Here is a 21022-nt window from a genome sequence, read left to right on the forward strand (position 1 = left end):
CTATTATTTTGTGCAAAACTAATTTGGGAAATATTTTATTAAAATATATATTGGTGGGTACTTTGAACCCTTCACACAAAATTTTAATTTTCAATTGACTTCCAAAAAGGCATTATCTAAAGAAGTACTGTACAACCCAGCCTTTGTTGGCAGTGTCTTTAGTAGTAAATAAATGCACTAAAGGCTCTTCTTTGGATCTTCATCCTACCCCACAGAAAAGGGTTGTTATCCCAGACAATGCACTGGGAACAGACCCCTGGCCTGTGCTAACTGTTGAATCGTGCAGGGAATTTGTTTACGAGAATGATAGTTAACAGAGACCAGTGTAATGGTCAGGACCGTTCCCACAGTTTAGCAATAGAGCTGGTAGAAATTGAGTATCTTGGGATGTTAAATTTACTGCTATAAACCTAGCGATTGAATAATCATTAACTGACCAAGATCTACTGATTGGTAGGTCCAAGAATAACAGTGGTCCAGACACTTTCTAATAACAAAACAGACTTTGAGATGTTGCCATAAATGGAAATTCCTTTAGGACACGGGTTTTTTTACAGTAAATTTATTTTCAGAAATTCAGATTAGTGAAGGATTTGGTCTTCAGTGGAAAGTGATTGACCCTGAAAAATGGTTGGAATTATAATCCTGAGCAGTTAGCTCCCAGAGCTTACATTCTGCAATATTCCCCACAGAAATGTCAGAATATGTGCATAAAGTCAAATGGTCTCAAATACACAACATAAATTCCCATGCCTTTGAGCAAACACTAACCTTCTGTTCCATAAGTAATGTGTTTGTAGGGATTGCTGCAAATGCCTTGTAGCTTGTCTTGATCTTGTACTGCCAAAAGGGTAAACCAGAAAGCGGGAAGAGAAGTAAAACAGAGTAGATGAGGGAGAGAGAGAGAGAGGGAAGAGAGGGGAAAGGTACGACAGAATGAAAGACGATTCCAATTGTCTTGCAACAATACAATGCTTATGTATTACCTAGGAAAGCTATTTTGTAAAGAAAATCTAGTGTTTCTGTTAAGATATTAAAGGACTGTAATGTACATCATTTGCTTTTAGGAACAAAGCAGGATGAAGTGAATAACCTGTACCAGCTTCTAAATTCTAAAGTGATTTTGATCATTTTCTGTTGACTGCTATCCTTAAATGAATATCAGGAGAGGCTGTGAGTATTTCCAAGTTTGCTTGATTTGACACGATGATGCACAGCTACTTCTGCCAGCACATACACCTCAACAGCTGCTGCTATGTCATGTGATCCGGGACCACTAAGTTAGAGGGATTTCTGTGATTGGCTTTAATGAGACTGATTAGGATCGTTAAATGCTGAATTACTTGCATGAGTGGATAGATCATTTAAGCCATGTCACAGCTTTTCATCTCCTGAATAAGTAACTCTACCAGCCAAAAATTTCAAAACAAGTATAGGAACTTTCACACTCTAACCAAGCATACAGAACTGACAACCTAAACCATATAAAATGGACAGATTTGGGGTATAAAAATTCTAAGATCAGACTTAAAAATTATTCTTTTTAAACAATTTATATTTTAGAATATATTAGTTTTCTCAGTTATTTTTAACTCTTTAGAAACCATACTTTCTACATCTTCTTTGCAGTTATGGAGGTTGAATTCAGTAATTTTTAAATGATTTATGAGATTCTTTATACTTACATGAGTTCAAGAGGTAGAATTCTTAATCACATGACTGCTGGATTTTTTTTTTTAACAACTAGTTAGGGATTCACTACATAGTTTCCTTTTCAGCAACATTCTAACAAAAAATCATAAATTCACAAGATAATAGAGTTTTAAGTTATTCATTGATTATTTCTGCGATAGACACCCAGAAATAAAGTTACTTATTAATCAGTTCAGGTTTTTTAATGTACTGCTGTCTGCAACAGTGAATATTGGTGATTATGAGATAACAGGCTGAGCAGCATGCTGAATTTTAGGTCATTCTTTTGTCACTTTTTTTCTTTATGTCTAATAAAAGTCTTGATGACAGCAGAGGGGGGCAAAATTTTCATTCAGGTAAGACTTCTAATTTTTTCTACATATAATAGCTTTTGACTTTACTCATATTTCTTGGTCAGAAGCTGGAATCTGACAGACATTGAAGAAGTCAAAAATCACGATAATCATGTTGAATGAACAGTTTGAGAAAGCAAATGAATGCAAATGCTGGAAATGCACTTTTTTTCTTTTTTTTGGGGGGGGCTGTTACTAATTTATATGAAATTTAGTGATTCTGACTTTGATATCTCCCATTTAGGTGCTCCAGTAAAAGCTAATGCCTTTTATAGTCATAGGCATTTCTACAAGATAATTCATCTCGTCCCAAAATAGGCACCTAGAAAGGTAAAATAAAATCATCCTGTAAATACACCATATTATTTTCATTAGCTATGATAGAATTTCCCAAGTTGGGCTTGGATATCTAACTTTCAGATGTCAAAAGTCATGTGAGTTGAATCCCACCCTTCGAACATTTAGACAGCAACACTCTGCTATAAACCTGTATAGGTTCATATATATATTTATGTATATACAAAATCTATATGCAGATAAAACATAAAATACTGCACACTGAAGTAAGATGGAGGACCAAAATTCCAAATACTGAAACTGACATTTCCACAAAATGTATCCTTGTTTGCTTATAACTGATATGCAAGCAAGAAAATTATATAATTGAACATGTAAATTAAATGTAACATGTTCAGTAGCCCATTGGCTTTTATATGTGATGAGATGAGCATCATATATGATGAGAATATTGTGACCATTTCAAAGTTAGTTGTACTGTTATATGAACAGAACAAAGACATATCGGACTGCTAAAACATAGACATTTCTGTACTGCCTGAACATGCTTTATCACTTCCAGATACTGCAGAACCTGTGAGCAATGTGCTGCTGTCACAGTGTCTCAGATGAGTGGAAAGTCTTTAATTCAGTTTCCCATCTACATGAATATTTTGCTTGACACATTAGTTCACATCACTTAAAATTATTCTTCAATGTCTAAATGCATTTAATAATCTGTTTCAAAGGAATCTAGCAATATTTTTAAACAGCCACAGACAGCTAGGTCTGCTGGCCTTCACCACTGTCCACTCAGAAGCAAACCAACTCCAGTATCAAAGCTTGGGCAAATATCAGCCTGGGGAGTTTGGGGGAAAATGTCCTACTTTTCTTGCTCCATTGATCACCTTGGGCACCCACAGGGCATTGCAAAATGTGCTAGACACATATCTATAAAGGCTTAAAATCAGCGACTAACCATGAGAGTGTAGAGCTTCTCATGAGTAGTCTTGCCTGCTTTGTGGTAGGTTTTGCAGCTGTGCTGAGCCCCATGTTGCTACAGTGAGTTTGTTCTCCAGCTGTTTTGGGCAGATCTACATGCATTCCTGTGCTATATTCACATAGGAAAAATCAAAGAATATGTAGGTATGATACCCCACGAAACCACTGCAGGAGTTTTCAAACCGCCAGAAGTTTTTACTCCTATCCGTTCCTGTAGAATCAGTAATTGTATCTGTCTTCACTCCATCCTACTGTTCATTTTGCTGTATTAGGTCCATGAGGACACTACTGAAGTGTCTACAAAGTCCAGGGAAAGGATTTTTATTTCCTGTGGTCACCCACAGTTCACACTTCACACTGATCTGTGGATTTATGTTTATAGTCATTTTACAGAACAATCATATTTTTAAATTGTTGGCAAACATAAAGGTCAATATGTAAAGCATGGGAAAGCACACACATTTCTAGATACAAACAGTTAAATAAGTTCATAGGTTACTCTGATTTGCATGAATTGCATTGTGTAGACATATAAAAGCTCTCCATTACAGAATCCTTTTTGCGTAATTGCTTTGATATCATGCTAATGAAACAATTTGATGTGAATACTGAAAAGCACATCTAATGTCAAAATTCTGGTTTAATAGGTGTTGGTTTCATTTGTGTCTCATCATTGTTTCAACCACTGTCGAAGAAACATTAAGGTTACAGAATTACACGTCAAAGTCAAGCAATTCTACATGCTGTGCTTTTCCCTTCATATTCACTTAGCACATTCACACATGCAGAAATGTTTCCATGCATCAACAGTCATCGGATGGCTGCTGACTGTCTCAGAGACACCTGCTTTTTGTCTAGTTCCAAAGGTCAGCTGATTGGTACTAAAGAGACCTAAATTCTGCCTAGGATGTTAATTTTGTCTCTCTTCAAACTTTTCCTTTTTTCTCTGGAAATATACTGAGATTTGAGGCTGGAGTGTGATCAGAGAGCCTGGTACCATGAACGCATCTGCAAAGTTCGTTGAGCTATGCCATAAACTAGATATGAAAATAAATGAGAGCAGGAGGGAAGGGGGTATTGAATGCACACTATTATTACCTGTAAATGAAGTCTCAGCCTCACATTTTAAAGCCACAAGAGACCTTTCCTGCACTGAACACCCAGCTGCACTTGATCTAGAGATTTCAGATCTTCCACATCCCCAGTGGAGCCAGCTTTGTCTGCATGATTAAAAATTGCACCAGACTAATGGTCCAAGTCTGTTAAGCCGATGGACACCCTCCCAGTCTCCGTGGGGTGGTAGGGTAGTTTCAAAAGTGCCACCATGTTGCACGGTAAAGCAGAATTAGCAGGAAAAGGCACAGCAGGGAGGACAGAAAGGGTGTCATAACATCTGCAAATATAAACCCAGGCAATAGCTCTGTGTCACAAGCAGAGAATTTCCTTCCAGCCAGAGACTCTCACAGTGCTCATTGCACTAACTAGCAGAAACCACAACTGCTTTGCAATCTGCAGGCTCAGTCATGCCTTCCAGTTTTGTCTCAGGGGCTCTTTTTCTGGAATTTCTACAATTTCATTTCTCTTTTTGTTTCATTAAGTACTACTGACAGGGTGTAGCAACACTGTACAGATGTGCTTGGCACAATGGTTTCTCTTGGGTTGTTTGGTTTTTAAACAAACCATTCATTACAATTGCAACTGCGTGCTGATTTAAACCTCTCATTTTCAATTAACATTTTCCAAGCAGTTCAAGTCACCCCTGCCATGACCAAGCTGTTAGGAACACATCTGACACAACTTGATCTGGCAGACCAGGCTGTAATTTTGTGCTGTGAACAAATAAATCAATAAACTATGACAGCCTTTCTGTGATGGGCAGAGCTCGGATACCAGCAAGAGGAGGCACAAAGGAAGCATGGACTGCAAAGATAAGAAGAAAGAGGCTGGAAAGCTTTCTCTGGTCCTGAGGTCTTCTGCCACCAGCTCTTCCTTTTTGCTTAATGGTTCCTGTTGTTTTCACCTACCTACTGCATGTTTTTTGATCAGCTTTCCTTTCCTTCCCCTTCCCATTCTTGAGATTTACGTTTAGGTTTAAAGTGTGACTGGTTCCCAAGCCCTCCTGCAGCAATTGCCATCATTGCTTATTTTCACTCTGCTGGGACTCTCCGCCTTAGGTGGATGACAAACAGCGGGAGCGTGGCTGATCCGTCGGGTGTGAGACTTTCATATTTGCAGTAGCTCATACTGTAGGAAGCTTTTTTTTTTCCCCTTCATCCTCTGTCTAGCACAACAAGATAAGAGAAGTACCAAAGAAAGGGGAGAATCAGGAGACTGTCCTTGTCTTCCCTCTCTGGCTTTTGTCCCCAATGTCCCTGCCCAGGATGAGCTCAGCCGTGCCTCTGGGCTGGTCCCAGAGAGGTGCAGAATGGCTGGCGGAAGTACAGCCTCCTAGGGAGCGGGGACAGCAGGCAGGACGAGGTGCTTGGGAGTCAGCTGTCACTGGAACAATCAGTTCATATCAATCAGATTAAACTGTCCCTAGCTCAGCCCTGCACCTAAGGTCACCATACTTCTGTTACTTTCAGTGGGGATACACATGGATTTACATTAGCACGGGGAGTATAGAACTTGTTTTATGGTTTATTTTGACACATCAATGTTTTAAGTGAGCTTCAAAAATAAGTGCACCAAATGTATATCAGACCCACTGGACACAAAACCATCTTCAGTAGTATCCCCTCCCACTCATAAATAAAGTATTTTATTTTTATGCTAAAGAATTCCTACAGCATCTTCTCTCATAATGCAGAACACATCGCTAGCAATTTGATATGGTAGGTTTTAGTCTTTGTTATCTTTGCTATCAACACAAAACCAGTTCCTTTTTAAACATTTTTTTCACAGCTTACTTATTTGACTAGCATTGTGCAACACAGATGTGTTTTTTCCTGCAGGGACAAAGAACTATTAGAAAATAAGCATGCACCAAGAGTACCTTGGGTTTGATGTTTTCATGGTCAGGAGGCAGGGAAAAAGATTGTGGTGAAGTCAGCTCTCTGGGTCTTGACGGCAGTGTGCCTGGTGACTTGTCTGAGGCAGGAGATCTGCACTCTAACACCGGTGAGGTGGCAGATTGCTCAGGTCTTGGAGAGGAGGAATTAGACTGATAATTTCTATGCACCAATGAAGAATTAAGCTGCAGTGAATGGGAATTAATATTACCAGTTTGTGGAACCAGTGGAGTAGAATGAGGCTGTGAGAGAGACCACTGCTTTGAGATACTTGAAGGGGTAGGAGAGAAGGCACTTATCTCCTGAACAGACATTTGGGATGACTCTGATTTAGATCTAAAATCTGAATGCAAAAGACTTGGGGAAGGAGATGAGTGTTTTTCTAGGGTGGGGGAGAATACGTCACTAAGAGAGGTAGAAGAAAGCAAAGGATATGACCGGCAGGTAAAGATGGGTGAGTAAGTGTGTACTCGCTGAGATTTCTGAGGTGCCTGTGACCTGGAGGCAGCACACCGCAGCCCTTCTGGAGAAGGAGAGGTAGGATGTGCAAGGAAAGAAGGTGCTGGGGCACAAGGAGGAGGCAGTCTAGACTGCCAACCTGGAGAGGCAACTGATTTTCTATGAGAGGAGACGGGGGATGATGGAGGACTTCGGAAGTCTGGAGAAAGTGTTCTGACTGGAAGGTGCTTTTTAGGAGAAAGGGACCTCACCCTAGAGGTGGGATGAGGCTTGAAGGGTAAAGGCAGATGCTGAGGCCATCCTGAAAGCCAACATTCCTCTCTGGTGGGAGAATCTGGCCTTATAGGAGGGCTTGAAACAGATTTCTTGGGGGTTGGGGGAGTTGTTTCGGACTTTTGATCTGTTGTGAATGTTGGGGACCCAAGGGAACTAGGAGAAAATGTGGGACAAGAAGCAGGGGAAAGTGGTCTCCGCTGAGAAGAACCTGATCTCAAAATAGCAGTTAAGAAGGTCAGTCTGGTTGGCAGAGGGGATCTGACTCCTGACTTTACTAAATTTCCTCTAGATGACATTTGTGTGCAAGGCTCATTAATGTTACATATGGTCGAAGAGGAGCCATAAATAGAGGGTGGAGACAAAGGTTTAGGGCTAGGAGATAATGAATGTGTTATTATATGTACAGGGACAGGAGATAAAGCATTCAATCTTTTCAAAGTACTGGGGGATGAAGCCTGAGCTGAAGATCCTTGAATTCCAGCTGAACATGGAGGATTGGGGGAAAGACTTGGCCTTTTTGCTAGAACAGAGGGTGTGGTAAAGTCTCCAATTTTGCAGACACAGCCAGGGGTATAGAGACTTGTTGTTTGTAGGTTATCATACAATCGAGGAGTGGAGTAACAACTATTTGATGCAGAAGAGGAGATTTTAGACATGGAGGGGTGTGAACTATGGGAAGCAGACTGAAAGTAGAGAGATGAATCTTGCTTAGAAAACACAGTTGCTGACTGCGAGTTGTTACGAGAGTCTTCCAGCGAAGAGGCTTGATTCAGGTTAACCATGGCACCACACACTACTTTCTGATTAGTTGGAGAAATTAAGTGGACAGCAGGCGGTTTAGAGGAAAGATGATCAGAGGTGGAAAGAGTAGAAATTAACTGGAGAAAAAACAAAAACAGAAATGTTAATATAGGTGGAACCTGTGGAACTGTTAAGCAACCCACATTTCAGTCCTGTGGTCATGCATATAGTGTTGCCATTAGTACTGTTCTACACGAGGCTGTCTAAAACTCGGGGATACGGCCTGATGGATGCAGCTCTCAGGGGAGGTGACTAAGTGCAGGCAAGTTATGTGCTACTTTATTTTTATGAGACCTCAGTTTTGTTGACATAAATGAGGTTGAAGGCTACTGTATTTTTCATTTTAGGTAAAACCCAGGACATCTGTGCCATCAGTATCCAGAATCATGTGATGTCATTTGCATTGTGCAAACACAAGAGGAAGTGAGAAAATTACAATATTGTCCTGTCTCACTTTACCAGTTCGGTGGAAAGTAGCCTTTCTGTAAATGAGATTCAAGTCTAGTACCCATTTTCTCATTCAGTAAACAATGCTTCCTGTAGCACTGTGATATCAGGACAAGAAATTTGCTCAGAACTACTTAAATCCGACATCCAGTTTGTTTCTCACTTTTCTCGTCATTCACAGAGCAGTGCGTTTGACAGTTTGCAGGCGTGTAAGAGTCCTTATCCCCTTCTCCACAGTTCTACAATACGCTAATAAAACAGTAATGAGCTCTTTCATGAGTGCCTTTTTCCTTAGTTCTATTCTAATTAGTATTTGTCAAAACTAATTAGAGCATACAAGTATATCATCAATCTTTTTTATACAGTTTTATACTTCTAAAGAAAGAAATTATCTCAAAATCTTCCAAGTTATTATAATGCTGAAATTAAAAACTGGGGTATCCACAATGTAAATAAAACAAATCAGTGTGAAATAGTGAGCTAAGTCAATTGTAAAACCAAAAGGCTACAAATTATCACCTAACTTTTGACTGAGTAATTTGAGGCAGGGAAATTGACTCTATTTCCTACAACTTCATATACGTATAAGAACACCTGTTTATCCATTGTCTGATTCCCTGAAAATATTATGCAATTCTATAAAAGACAATCGTAATATCCAGTTTCTACATACATGACTTGCACATGGCTTTGGCTCAGCTTATGAATTCTATTTTTTAATACAAATATCTTCCCCACAAGAAAAAGGAATTATTATTATATCATATAGTATTGAAACATCACAAAACAATAATAAGTACAAAACATAATTATCAAGTGACAGCACATGCTGGAAGAAGCTGTGACAGAAGAGCAAGACTTACAGGATTTAAAAGGCTAAACTATACCTAAAATGTTAAACATGAGCTAAATATGCACAGCAGAACCCTATTAGACTATATAACTTAAAACAAATGAACTCTTCCTGCTAAACGACACCAAATAGCAAGCCTTGTGAACTGAATATACTTTCCGTATAAGATACCATCTGATTTAGAAAATACCTTTCTGCTTTATAGAAATAAACACCAACAATCAGAATGCCTTTACAACTGCACAAACTTCCCCTTATTTTATATGTGTGTTAAGGTGTTCCATTTTGAAGTGGAAAACCTATGGATATATGCAGTCCAAATATTAGAATATAAAAATGAATGTCCATGATACCATTGTACCATGTATTCTATTGGATTAAGAAATTATGACTCTCGTTGAAAAAGCTAATTAAGAATAAGATAAAATACTGGAAATTGAGACTAATTTACCAATATTTAAGCACTATGAAAAATTGTTATTAAATATGCCATGAAACAGAAAATTATTCAACAATCTAAAAAGCAGCATGTTAATACATCTGATAATTTGAAGCAGTCTGATGAATTTAATAATGAATTCTGGAAGTTGATCAACTACCAAAACAAAACTGGGGAATGAAATCTCTATATTTCAGAACAGAATAGATAAATTTCCCTTACAAAGACAACAGATTAATAGAAAATGAGGAAGGAATCTGAAACTCCATAACGAAACAGCAGGATGTGCGATGGCTTCTAATTAGTTAAAACTTAATAAGAAAGATTAATAAGCAGCTAGGAAAATGTTCATGGTAGCAGATGCTAAATAGGCTTCTGCAAGTATGATAAAGACATTTTGCCGTAGGCTTCTTCCAGTTTTAACACCACTGAATATTTATTTGCTGAGCTAACTGAGACACTACCCAAGTCTTCTGAAAAGATTGTATTACAGTGTTAACTACATACATCAGTTATCACCCTCATATTTACAGGATCAGAGAATCATATTAAAGTTGGTTGGAAGTGACTTCTCAAGGTTATCTAGTCCAGCCTCCTACTCAGAGCAGAGCTCTCACCATCACCAGCAGGTCAGGTCAGCTGTGCCCATGTCTCCTCAAGTCTCTAAAGCCCCTAACAGACTGTGTCAGTGCTGCACCACCTCCCAGTGAGGAAGCTGCTTCTGATGCCCAGCTGGGACCTCCCAGGCTTCAATTTGTGGCCATTGCTGTCTCGCCTGCCACTGAAGAGAAGAGTTTGGCTCTGTCATCTCTGTAACTGCCCTTCAAGTACTTGTGGGCTGTTCCTAGATACCTCCTCAGCTGTCTCTTAGTGGGAGTCAACAAAGCCAGCTTCCTAAGCCTCAGCTCACGTGTGCCCTAGCCACCTTTATAGCTGTGTGCTGGTCCCCCATTCCCTTCTTCACATCTCTCTTGAATTTGGGGGTGAGGGGGCACCAAACTGAGCGTGGTTTTACAGGTGGAGCCTCACCAGTGCCAGTATATGAGATAGAACAACTTCCATCGATCAATGGAATTTGTTTTGCCTTTTTTTCTGTTCAGTTTCTCTGCTGGTTTAAAACACTTCTGTACTTGTACTGGATTAGCGCAGAGGAAGTGAGTGACAGAAGTAGATTTGTGTCCCTTTGCTCTATGATTCAACTGCAAGCCTTTTTTTCTTCTCAGGAGTACCTCAGATACACATTTCCCAAATTCTCAACAGCGTATAAAGAAAGTTGAAATAGGTGGCAAGGTTACCTTAGCACAAAGGGATCAAGGAACTTGAAAAAGATCTTGTTGCTTTATAGATGATGATCCCAGAAATATCAAAGAGGTCATAATCTTAGTAATGAGCCTTGCCCAGGAGATCTTCAGCATGTTTGGAAAGTCAGAGCTAAGCTGGACACAGGGCGAGTAATCTCTCTGGTGAGATCACATTGTTTTGGAAGGGCACAAAAAATGTTGTCACTTCTGCAACAAGGACCTGAGTTACATGCTGGTCAAATGGAAAAAGGGAAAGAGTGTGGCAAGTGAAGAGCCCAAATGGAAAAAATCATATCTGAGACAGGATGTGGCTTGATGTAGACCTGGTCTTGGAGCCAGTTAACCATGCTTTGATCTCAGTAGAATTTGTTTACAGATACGAAAAAATAAATTAAATTCCCTAGCACAGCCTGCAACCTGAAATCCATAAAGCCAGAAAGAAGCACTGGACACTGTGGAAAACTTTGTAAAATCTCTGGAAACAGCACAGTAGATCAGCCTGAGAGCTGAGACTCGATTAATATAGATGCCATTCAGAACAGTCAGGTTTCTCCCATCAGGGAAGGTGCATTCTTCCTGGCAATGGCAGGAGTTTGTCAGGGCTTGTTGGGGTCGATGCAGGTTGAGAATTAGCACGACTAGGAGGCTGCTGGTAAAAGACAGCCAAGAATAGCCATTGAGAAAGTTCTGAAAGTGCATGTGGTGTGGGTTAGCAAAACAAGATGTGTTCAAGGACGTGGAGGCAGTCTGTTGCTATCGGCATTAGTGCATAGTTACCAATCATAAGGAAATGTGGGGCGTCTGAACAGCGTGTGATTTATGTCTGTAGCCTGTCCGATATAAGCGTAATCGTGTGTACAGATATGGCAAATGTATATAACGGCAGAAGCGGGGGAATAAAATTATCCAGCTGTGTATCTTACCAATGCGTGTGAGAGTCGTTCCCGTCCTTTCACGGATGCTGAGACCCGGCAAGGGCTCAACTGATATGTCTGGAAAAGCCAAACCAGATAACCCGCACTGGACAGCAGAATGCCAAGTGCCTTTGACTAGATAAAAAAGTCTTCTGCCTATTGATCCACCACAGTGAGTCAAGAATTTTCTGCAAGCTGAGTGAATGTCCTGGCATTCAAAGGAGCAGACACATTGTCCTCACTCCAAAGGGTGAAAGGGTGCACTCCCAAGGGCAGGAGTCAGTCTGCCTCTCTCGCACGTAACCAGACTCTCTTTAACATTACAAAAAAAGCACAAGATGTACACAGTAAAGTATTACCAAAAAGTTCCAATATGAATATGGCATAGCATTTCCCATCATCAGTCAGGACCTTTATGCCTCAAAGAACAACCGAAGCTTCCATTTTTTCAATGCTTTTCTATTTTTTTCCTTCATTTAAACAAAGTCAGGTACAAGTCAAGCTGTAGGAGGCCTTTGCTTCAGTTAGAGTGATCCTCTGTACAACACGATAGCCCCCAGTGCTGGTTCTTGTTTTCCTCATCTGACAGGATATCCTTAGTCTAATTATGCTTGTAAAGGAACATAATACTATATGCAATAACTCTTAAGTGGGACATGATACTGTCACTATAATCCTAGAACTGACAAGGTAGCCCCTGTATGGAAAACTTTGTAGACAGGAAATCTACCAACAGATAAAGAATGCAGCTATTTAATAATTTCATAATTTTCTTTTCTGAACTGATGATACTTCATTAGATAGTAAGCGAGAAAGAGTGGTGCACAAGGAAACGCCAAAGAATCAGAACACCAGTGAAAAGCAGCTTTGTAAAAAACACCTTCTTATGACGAGGTAGAGACAGCTAGAGATATTTAGAAATGGAAGACTGAGGAAATACTTACAGTCTTGAAAAAGTGTGACTTGAGAATAATGATGAGATATGCATTACCCATACTACATACCATCTCTCCTCACATTCAAGTGAACAGCTGGTAAAGTTAGGCTTTAATTCCTTGTTCTGTGCAATCTGCATTTCTGTTACTTTACCAGGCAAATCTCTGTTTACTTGCCAAGTCATCAAAAGCTTAGGAAAGCTAGACCATATGAATTTTTCTGCATAGTCTTACAAGAAATCCACCTAATTTGTGTAAGAGCTTTTAAAGAAACCACCCGAAGAAGTACGACAGAATCTGCATAGTGAGCTTTGCTGAAGTAAATTTGTATTTCCCTAGGACAATTATTCTGTTACAAGCTACTTCCTCTACACAGGTTTATCTATGCCTTTACACTTTCCTCAGGTAAAATTCTCATTGACTTCACTGTGAGTTTCTCTCCAGAACTGAATATTTCAAGATTGTGTAAATCCCAAACCAGAGTGGATTTCTTTTTCACAATTTCCTCAACCAAAAATTGACACTGAATTTGATGAAAAATTGAGTAGCACAGTATTTCAACACAAGATAGAAAGTCCTATTCATTTTCAGAGAAAAAGTAGCCATGTTCAACTTTTTTTTTAAATTACCAATGAAAAATGGCATTTGCAACCAAAGGAAACTTTGCTGAGGTCAAAGGAAATGTCCGAATTTATTCCATGTGAGAAGGATGTTGCTGTTTTACTAAAGGTAGAGTTTTCCACTGCATATACATCCTTGAAAACTGTCAGCGCTCTTGCCAAGATGAGAGATATTAACTTATCATACAGTAAACAGGATTGATGCATTTAGAAAATGAAACATTTCAAATACCCTTTTTCAAATTCTTCCATTGGCAATTTAAAATTTTAGCAAATCAATAAAAATACCCTATAAATCTGAACATTAAATGGACTTTTCAACTCCATTAGTTTATTGCACCTGTGCAAAGTCAGTGCTAACTAATAATCAGAATAATAGGATTTTTACAGCTTCTTTCTCTACCCTAAAGGGCTGCAGCGGGTGCTGAGAAAAAAACAGGCTGGGGAAGTGTGATGCTAATAATTCAAATGATCTACAGGCTCCGTTGATTTCAACAACCTTAGCCAATTTAGACTAGCTAGCAATCTAACACCTCCTGATTAACTTGCTGTTGTGATGACCTGCTCTTGAAAGAAAGAACAATAGATCTGCATTACCTGCTCCATTTATACACCAGAGCCATAGGGAGAGGCAATAAGTCAGAAGGGTTGGAACAACTCCTTAGACTCCAAATGTTACAGGGATGGCCAACAAAAATGCTCATTAAAGCCTAAATTGGCCAAGCTGCTTTACAGGCTGACTCAGTGTCCACGTCCTGAAAGCTTTAGAAAGGAAAGGTTACCTCCAGAGTTTAGAGTGCAGGTTACCTGATGCTTTTGCGGATCAGCAGTGCTGTGGGAAAGCACAGCACCTGGAACGTGCCCATCGCCAGGAGGTTCCCCTGCCCCGGTGCCAGGGGAAACGTGGGAGGTGGCCAGCAGCTGAGCGCTGATGGGACCGTAGCCATTGGAAGGCCGATGAACATTGTTCGAGGCAGCGGCTACTTCATCTTCATCACCGGAGTCCGTAATCAGGATAAACTCAGCCTTAAAAAGGTCATTCTCCTGCATTTCTGCGTTGCTTGAGTTACACCCCAGGGACCGGAAAGCTGCTTGGGTGTTGTCTGTATGGACGGCGGACTCACAGCCTTGTCTGGCCCCGCTCTTTAAGGCCAGCTCATCAGAGACTGCGTCAGGCTGCAAAAGGTACAAGGAAAAAGATCCCAATCAGCTGCATTTTATTTGCATTCTCCAAAACGCAAAGTAGCTTTGGCTTGTAGCAGTGGCTGGCACTGCAGTACCAAAAGTGCAGAGGGCAAATGAAGAATTTGGGTACGAGCACCCAGCAGAAACCAGCTCCCTGGGAAGCCCCCCACTTCCAGCGTCCCAGCCTATGCTACGGGGGCTGCCTTCCCGGCGACTCGCAGAGCAACAGGGGATTCTGAGCACAACGACGGCCTGAGCCAGGGCTGGCGCGGGAACCGAAAAGGAGAGTGCAGTCAAGCCAGATGAGCTGTCAGACCAGACTACACCAGACACGATGGGAAGGCATCCCGATGGCAGGATCCACGGGAGAAGACAATGCTCCTTAGAGGAGCCTGACAGACAAATCTGGGACAAAGCCTATACATATTAATGAAGAAACAAAGGCCTTTATGCCAGGGCAATCTCTGAAGAGAGCAGACAAAGAATCTGAGGTCAGAGAGCTTTACTGTATCTTCAAGCTTCTCAGCACAGACCACAATAGTTCTTCGTATTTTCTGCAGTTTCCACTTCCAGTATGTAACTCCTCCAGTACGCTTTGGATGAGAGCAGGAGTAGTCCAAGCTGGGCATAAGACACATACATCACCAAATCATTCAATATCAAAACAGGTATGGTAAATGATATTTCTCCTGAAGGAGAAATCAGGTAAAAGAACAGAAATCCTGTGTACTGCAAGAGAAAGTCTGTAGATGAGGCTCATATTTGAATCCTGCCTGAGGAATACAGGAATGACAATGGCGGTTTCACAAGTTGCCGGAGCTCAGCTATTTAAAAAAATATTGAACCGAAAAGGGGGATATCACCAGTATGATAATACTTGGAGGTGCAATTTTCATTATCTGATGTTGCTTGGGGTTTTTTAAATATCGTTCAGGTTCTAGACATTTTAGAAAAGGGAGTAATCAATGCTATGAAAGCCTCAGTACTGCATCACTGGCCAGGAAAGTTTTCTCTGCCTACAGAGAAACGTAGGGAGGAAGAGGTCAGGAATAGCTGATTCTGCTTTACTTGGGGCACTACTTACAGCAAAACCAACAGTGAGTGACTAGAAATGTAACTCATGAGTTAAGCATCCTGAAGATAATGTTCCAGTGCATATCTCTGAAGAGATGTCCATTCTCTGCCCAGACTAACCCCTTTTTTAGTCAGATAGGCCACTGAAACTGCTGGAGCATGTTCAGGTCAGAGGACTGTGAACTCCTGTGAAAAGTTTTTTAGCTCCGCGAACTGCAGCCCTGGTAATGTCCCAAGGAAGGAGCTGTTACACAAGTGCAGAACCACCATGAGCATTAATATTAATCTGAGGGTTCCAAGTTTGCTCTCAAGCAGCACGGAATAAAATAAGAGGCTGTTAAGTGTTGTGAGGCAGGAAAGGAATAACAAACAGTATGGGCTGGCTAAAGGCAGGAGAAGCAGGTATGTTTTGCTGCTGGCTTCACCACCACGGGAAATCGCGGGGACTAGCTTTCAAAAACAGAAAGCAAGCTTTCACTTTGATGCGTTACTACGTAGCTATGAAAGCATTTGGCACCTTTGCTGGAAGCCGAAGCGCTGGCATTTGTGGACACCAGAATCCAGTCACCAACTCTTGGTCAGTTCCCATGTGATAACACACCTCACACAGCACCCTTTCTCCCCCGAAGATCAGGAAGGAATCCCCCCTCATCTGCCAAGAATATATCCCTTGCATGAGTGACAGAGGACAGTATTGAGGTGGGCAAGGGTTTCCTTCCAGTATAAACTCTGCCAAAGACCAAAGGGGCTGTTGAGCAGATAGCAGCCTTCTCTTGTGCAACAATTCTGCATCTCTTGTAGGCTTGGGTATTAAAAAGAAGCACAAGCCAAGAAAGAGTTCAAGGGAAAGACTTTCAGTTCAGTGATGTTTAGCAAAGCTGACAAAATTTTCTGTATCTTCTGAAAGGGTAGAAAAATTAGCACAAAAAAAAATCTACCTTATTTGTAGTTTCTTGATTGCTCAGATCCTTTGGCTCATCTGGAATTGTGACAAGGAACTTAGAGACATCTACAACCTCAAAATGAGTTGGAAGTCTTCCAATGGATGGCACGAATGTGAAGGTCAATGGTTTGGTTTCAGATTCTTGAAAAATGACCTACAAAAAACACAATTAGTTCAACTTCTTTGTCCAAATAAAAATTATTGTTGTTAGAGTTGAAATAACATTAATTGCTTCATCTACATTACTTATGAGTCTATTATTAACCATACTGGTCTTTTTTTTTTTTTAACAGGTCATTGTATATTAAGCTCTTCTTTAACAGACCGAATACTGCCTTGATTATACCCATCATCATCCTATGTATTCTAATGGTGTTGCACAGCAGAGAGGAGAAAATTTGTTCAATAATTTGCTATTCTTTTCATTTTCCATACCAGAAACAGAAAACCATATTCATTTCATTTCAAGGCTGCTTTTCTCTTTGCTTAACTCCACTTTAGTAGAACAACAATGTGATTATGCCACTGTATCTGGACATAATATAGACCCTAGAGTATTTGCTTAAAAACTCAGAACAAATTGGAAGAACCTTTGCTCTGCAAAAAGAAAGCAAAACATGTTTACATTTTCTAATGCAAATGCAGCCAATTCTGAACAGCATCTTGGATGAATTCTGATCCAAGGAAAGGATTTTCTCCCATTTTCTTTGGACCATTCAGCCACACACACCAACTAATTCTGTATCTGTCTTCTCATTTCTCCCTCCCCAGTTGCATTCACTCTAGGACCATGCACGTAAGGCTTGAATGCACTGAAGCGAGACTAGGAGAAGGCAATTTCACCTAAACATTCAATTTTATGACTGTGCTCTCCCATCACTTCCATCTTCTTCACAGGAGACACTGGACAGGAAAAAGAAGTCCAAACTATGGCAAAACTCTCTGTTGCTTTGCCAGACATCAGGGAGAGGAACTGCAAAGGCCTTAGCAAGTTAAGTAGAGGGAACCACATCCCAAACCACTGAACCCGAAATGCTGACTTTCCCACTACTTGTTGGTGTAGAAAATCCTTCTTTCTGATTCAAAACTATGGAATGTATAGATTTTCCCTTGTTTTATGATCTGATTTAAAGCTTATTGCAGTTAATTGTGTTTTCAATGAATTCTAATATGCAGAACCCTGAACTGTATTGAATCCTAGAGAAAAAAAGGACCATTGCTTTGACCCTTGTTTTTGGCTTACTTGTTTAAAGTGAAACAAATTGGAGAGCTGTGGCTCTCATTATGCTTCTTTGTAATTTGGGTTCATAAGTAAATAGCAATTACGGAACAGAATGGGATTATGGAATACATTCACATGACTCGGTCTTCTCGTGGCTGGAACATTAAAAACAATAGACACAGATTACCAATTTTTATAACGTATAAGAAAATCTCAGTTACTTCCACCTACAGCTGTCTCCTGGAGAGCTTGAGCAAAACAGAGGCAGGTTGTTTATACAAACACAGCCAACTGCTCTTTTCTCTGTAATTTAGGAGAATTCTGCTCTGTCAGAGACACCCAGAATAAATTTTCATGTGTCCACCTTTAATTCTGAAAAAGTAAGGTGTTTTGATGTTTGAAAGTGAAAAATCTGAATAAATGGCAGACATCTCCGTTCTGAAATCAGACCTTTTTATTCACAAACTCACATGAGCAGATTACATTGCACTGCAGGCTTGCTACCTAGAGGTAACAAGGGTGCAGGGACAAGGTGGTCCCCTACTTTCCCACCTCCACTTCACACAAGTGGTCAAGCACCAGAGCACACTATGCATGGGCTGAATCAGTAGCAAAAGGGTGGCTGCTAACCGCTCCACCACACTGGGAGCTCTGGATGTTGTTTTGTGTGAGGGAGAAACAGCATAGCTCTGTCCTTCTCTCAGTAGCCAAGATACCTGAGTCTGATCATTGTTTTTCGTAAAGCAGCAACACATTTTAAGATATTAATAGCTGGCACATTAACACTTAGTTCTTGCTCCTGACACAAGTCAGCAGAGTAACATCACTACTCAAGGATGTACTCGCTGTGAGCAGACATCAGTCCCTACAATGCAGCCAGGGCCACAGCCTCCACCTGAGCACTTGCTGAACCCAAAGGTGCTCCTCAAGAAACAAAATTACCTGCACAAAGGCAGAAGTACCCATCACATTGGCATTAGTGATTTCTGTACAACTGACACTGCCCGTTACAGTCTTACACAGCACCTGGGTCTCCACTGAAATCAGGTGGAGATGGCCTTTGCTTTCCTGCAGGTCTGTGGCTGTGCCTTCTTCTTCTCTTTCTAACTAGGAAATGTGGTTAGTGACTCTGGCTACCTTGGTCATCTCTCCCCCTCTACCTCACGCTTTTGTCATGCTCTTGTTCGACATTTGACACCAGCTGGTTTGTATCAGTGAATATTCTTGTGTCAGAGCATAAAATATTCCTTACAAAAGAAATGGGAAGAGAGAAAGAAATAGTGTGCAAACAGTAGGCCCCCACACAAGCAGATTAACAGAAAATTCCAATCAAATGTGCTAGCATTGCTAAACTCTCAATACTTTATCTGTGTATTTGTAATGAGGAAATACAAACAAAAAGGCAAGTTATGAGGCTCCAGATCATTGCATAGTATTGGGGAGAGCTTGTCAGCACCTGCTTGTGCACTGCGTCTTACCCCGTGCTTCCAATTTTATTGCTTTGGTAGAAAAATAAAAGAATACATGACGAAAAGCTTGCTGTATTTGGCCTAAATACATTGTGGAAATCTCCATCAAAATTGCTTGCAAGCTAAAACTAAGGCTGGAAAAGGCACATAAAGATGTGCAAGCAAGAATAATTTTTCAGGTGGAAGATGCCATTAAAGCATGGTCTTACTTGTATTCCCCTAGTGTATTTAATTTTTCCTGGAGTTTATAAAGTAGAAACCAGAAAACAGAATTACTGAATTTCAGAAAGCTTTAAATTGTCAGATACTGTATGAGGCAGTGTGGAGAGATGCCTTCCACTCAGGTTCACTCATAGCGAGTGGGAAACAGCAACTTCTAGCGGGTAAAACCAGTCGTGCAATATAGGCTGCATCACAGAAACCTAGAGAGTGAGCAAATATCGTAAGAGTGGTCAGAAAACCCAAATGTTTCTACTGGGGAAAACAAAAGAGAAAAAAACCCTATTTACAAACATCTTTTAGGAGGCTGTTTTCATTTTACAGATTTCAAAAACAAGTAAATATACTTTGATGTTTTAAAATTTAATTTTTAATTGGAAAATGTGAAGCAGAAGGAACCATTACATATGGTCCATATGCTCATCTCATTTACTATATCTCTCTGGATGGTGTTTCTCTCATAAAGAAGAACTGAAAGAAATGAATAGGGTGGGATTTCAGCATTTAATTACATCTGTTAAAAACCACTCTGGCACACAGAGGTAAATAACAGTGAGATAACCTTAAAATTCAAATATCTATAAATATGTATGTGAAACTTTCTTGCAGATTATCATCCTTTCTCTAGGCCCAATAGTAACAGCAGAAGGAATTCAATTCCATACATTCCCTGCTGCTGTAATCAACAGAGTTACCGTAGAAGAAAAATACCATATGTGACATTTATTCAAGTTAATATTAATGAATTGTGGTTTATATTATACAATCAACTTTTTGCACAATGAAATAATTGATTGTTTTTAATTGCATCCTTTCATGTTACTTCATTCTTTGAGGAGTACAACTGATAGGGTTTAATATAAATAACCTTTGACTATCCACTGGGGCCATAGGCTGCTGCATAATACATTGCCAAATATATTCAAAAGGAGAAAATTATTCTAGATGACTTCCATGACTTCCTATGTCATCAATTTACAAACAGGTTTGTTTCATATTTAATACCATCAATTTACAACTGCCTTGGGGATAGTAACTTAAACTATATTAATTATTGTTTTCATTACCACAGCTTCTACAGTCCTTACTTGTCGAGCACATTTTTATTGTCTCGGTTACCTTATGAAGACAAATGAACACTTCTGTTTAATCTCTTGCATGCTGTATATGCATTCAGCATACTGCCTATTTTGTAATTTAAATTGAGGTACCATTGTCAGTGATTGTTTCCCAGGATTTCCTTCTGGAATACAGATTGCTAAAGTGAAATTTAATATGCTGGTTCACATTACTACTTCTTCCACTGATTTGCTAATGTAAGTCATTTCATTAATAAAACGACACCCTGAGAAAACCTCATTCTTGAAATGTCAAGTACTTCCTTTTGAGGCTGTGTATTGACTTGTTTAAAGGACAGAAAAGGAAATATATGCATAAATAACAGCAAAATAACAAGTGTGTCATCATACTATAGAAACACGCTGCCTGATGCACAGTTCTGGTCATAGCTCAGATTCACATACCACAATTC

General features: G+C 40.0%; 1 protein-coding gene across 5 annotated transcripts in view; it reads right to left on the bottom strand.

The window, feature by feature from the left end:
• The window catches only part of MLIP (muscular LMNA interacting protein), a 118211-nt gene that overhangs the window by 51699 nt on the left and 45490 nt on the right, over positions 1 to 21022 (bottom strand). For 3 of the 5 annotated variants that reach the window (XM_075414662.1, XM_075414659.1, XM_075414660.1), the window contains 4 exons: positions 16577 to 16735; positions 14187 to 14555; positions 6319 to 7947; positions 772 to 840 (listed from right to left, as the gene is read on the bottom strand). In XM_075414662.1, coding sequence (XP_075270777.1) covers positions 772 to 840; positions 6319 to 7947; positions 14187 to 14555; positions 16577 to 16735 — 2226 coding nt within the window. The remainder of the gene's footprint in view (positions 1 to 771; positions 841 to 6318; positions 7948 to 14186; positions 14556 to 16576; positions 16736 to 21022) is intronic. The other 2 variants (XM_075414661.1, XM_075414663.1) reach the window with 2 other exon arrangements.

The sequence above is a fragment of the Opisthocomus hoazin genome, chromosome 2 (assembly GCF_030867145.1).
Source record: "Opisthocomus hoazin isolate bOpiHoa1 chromosome 2, bOpiHoa1.hap1, whole genome shotgun sequence".
Taxonomy (NCBI): domain Eukaryota; kingdom Metazoa; phylum Chordata; class Aves; order Opisthocomiformes; family Opisthocomidae; genus Opisthocomus; species Opisthocomus hoazin.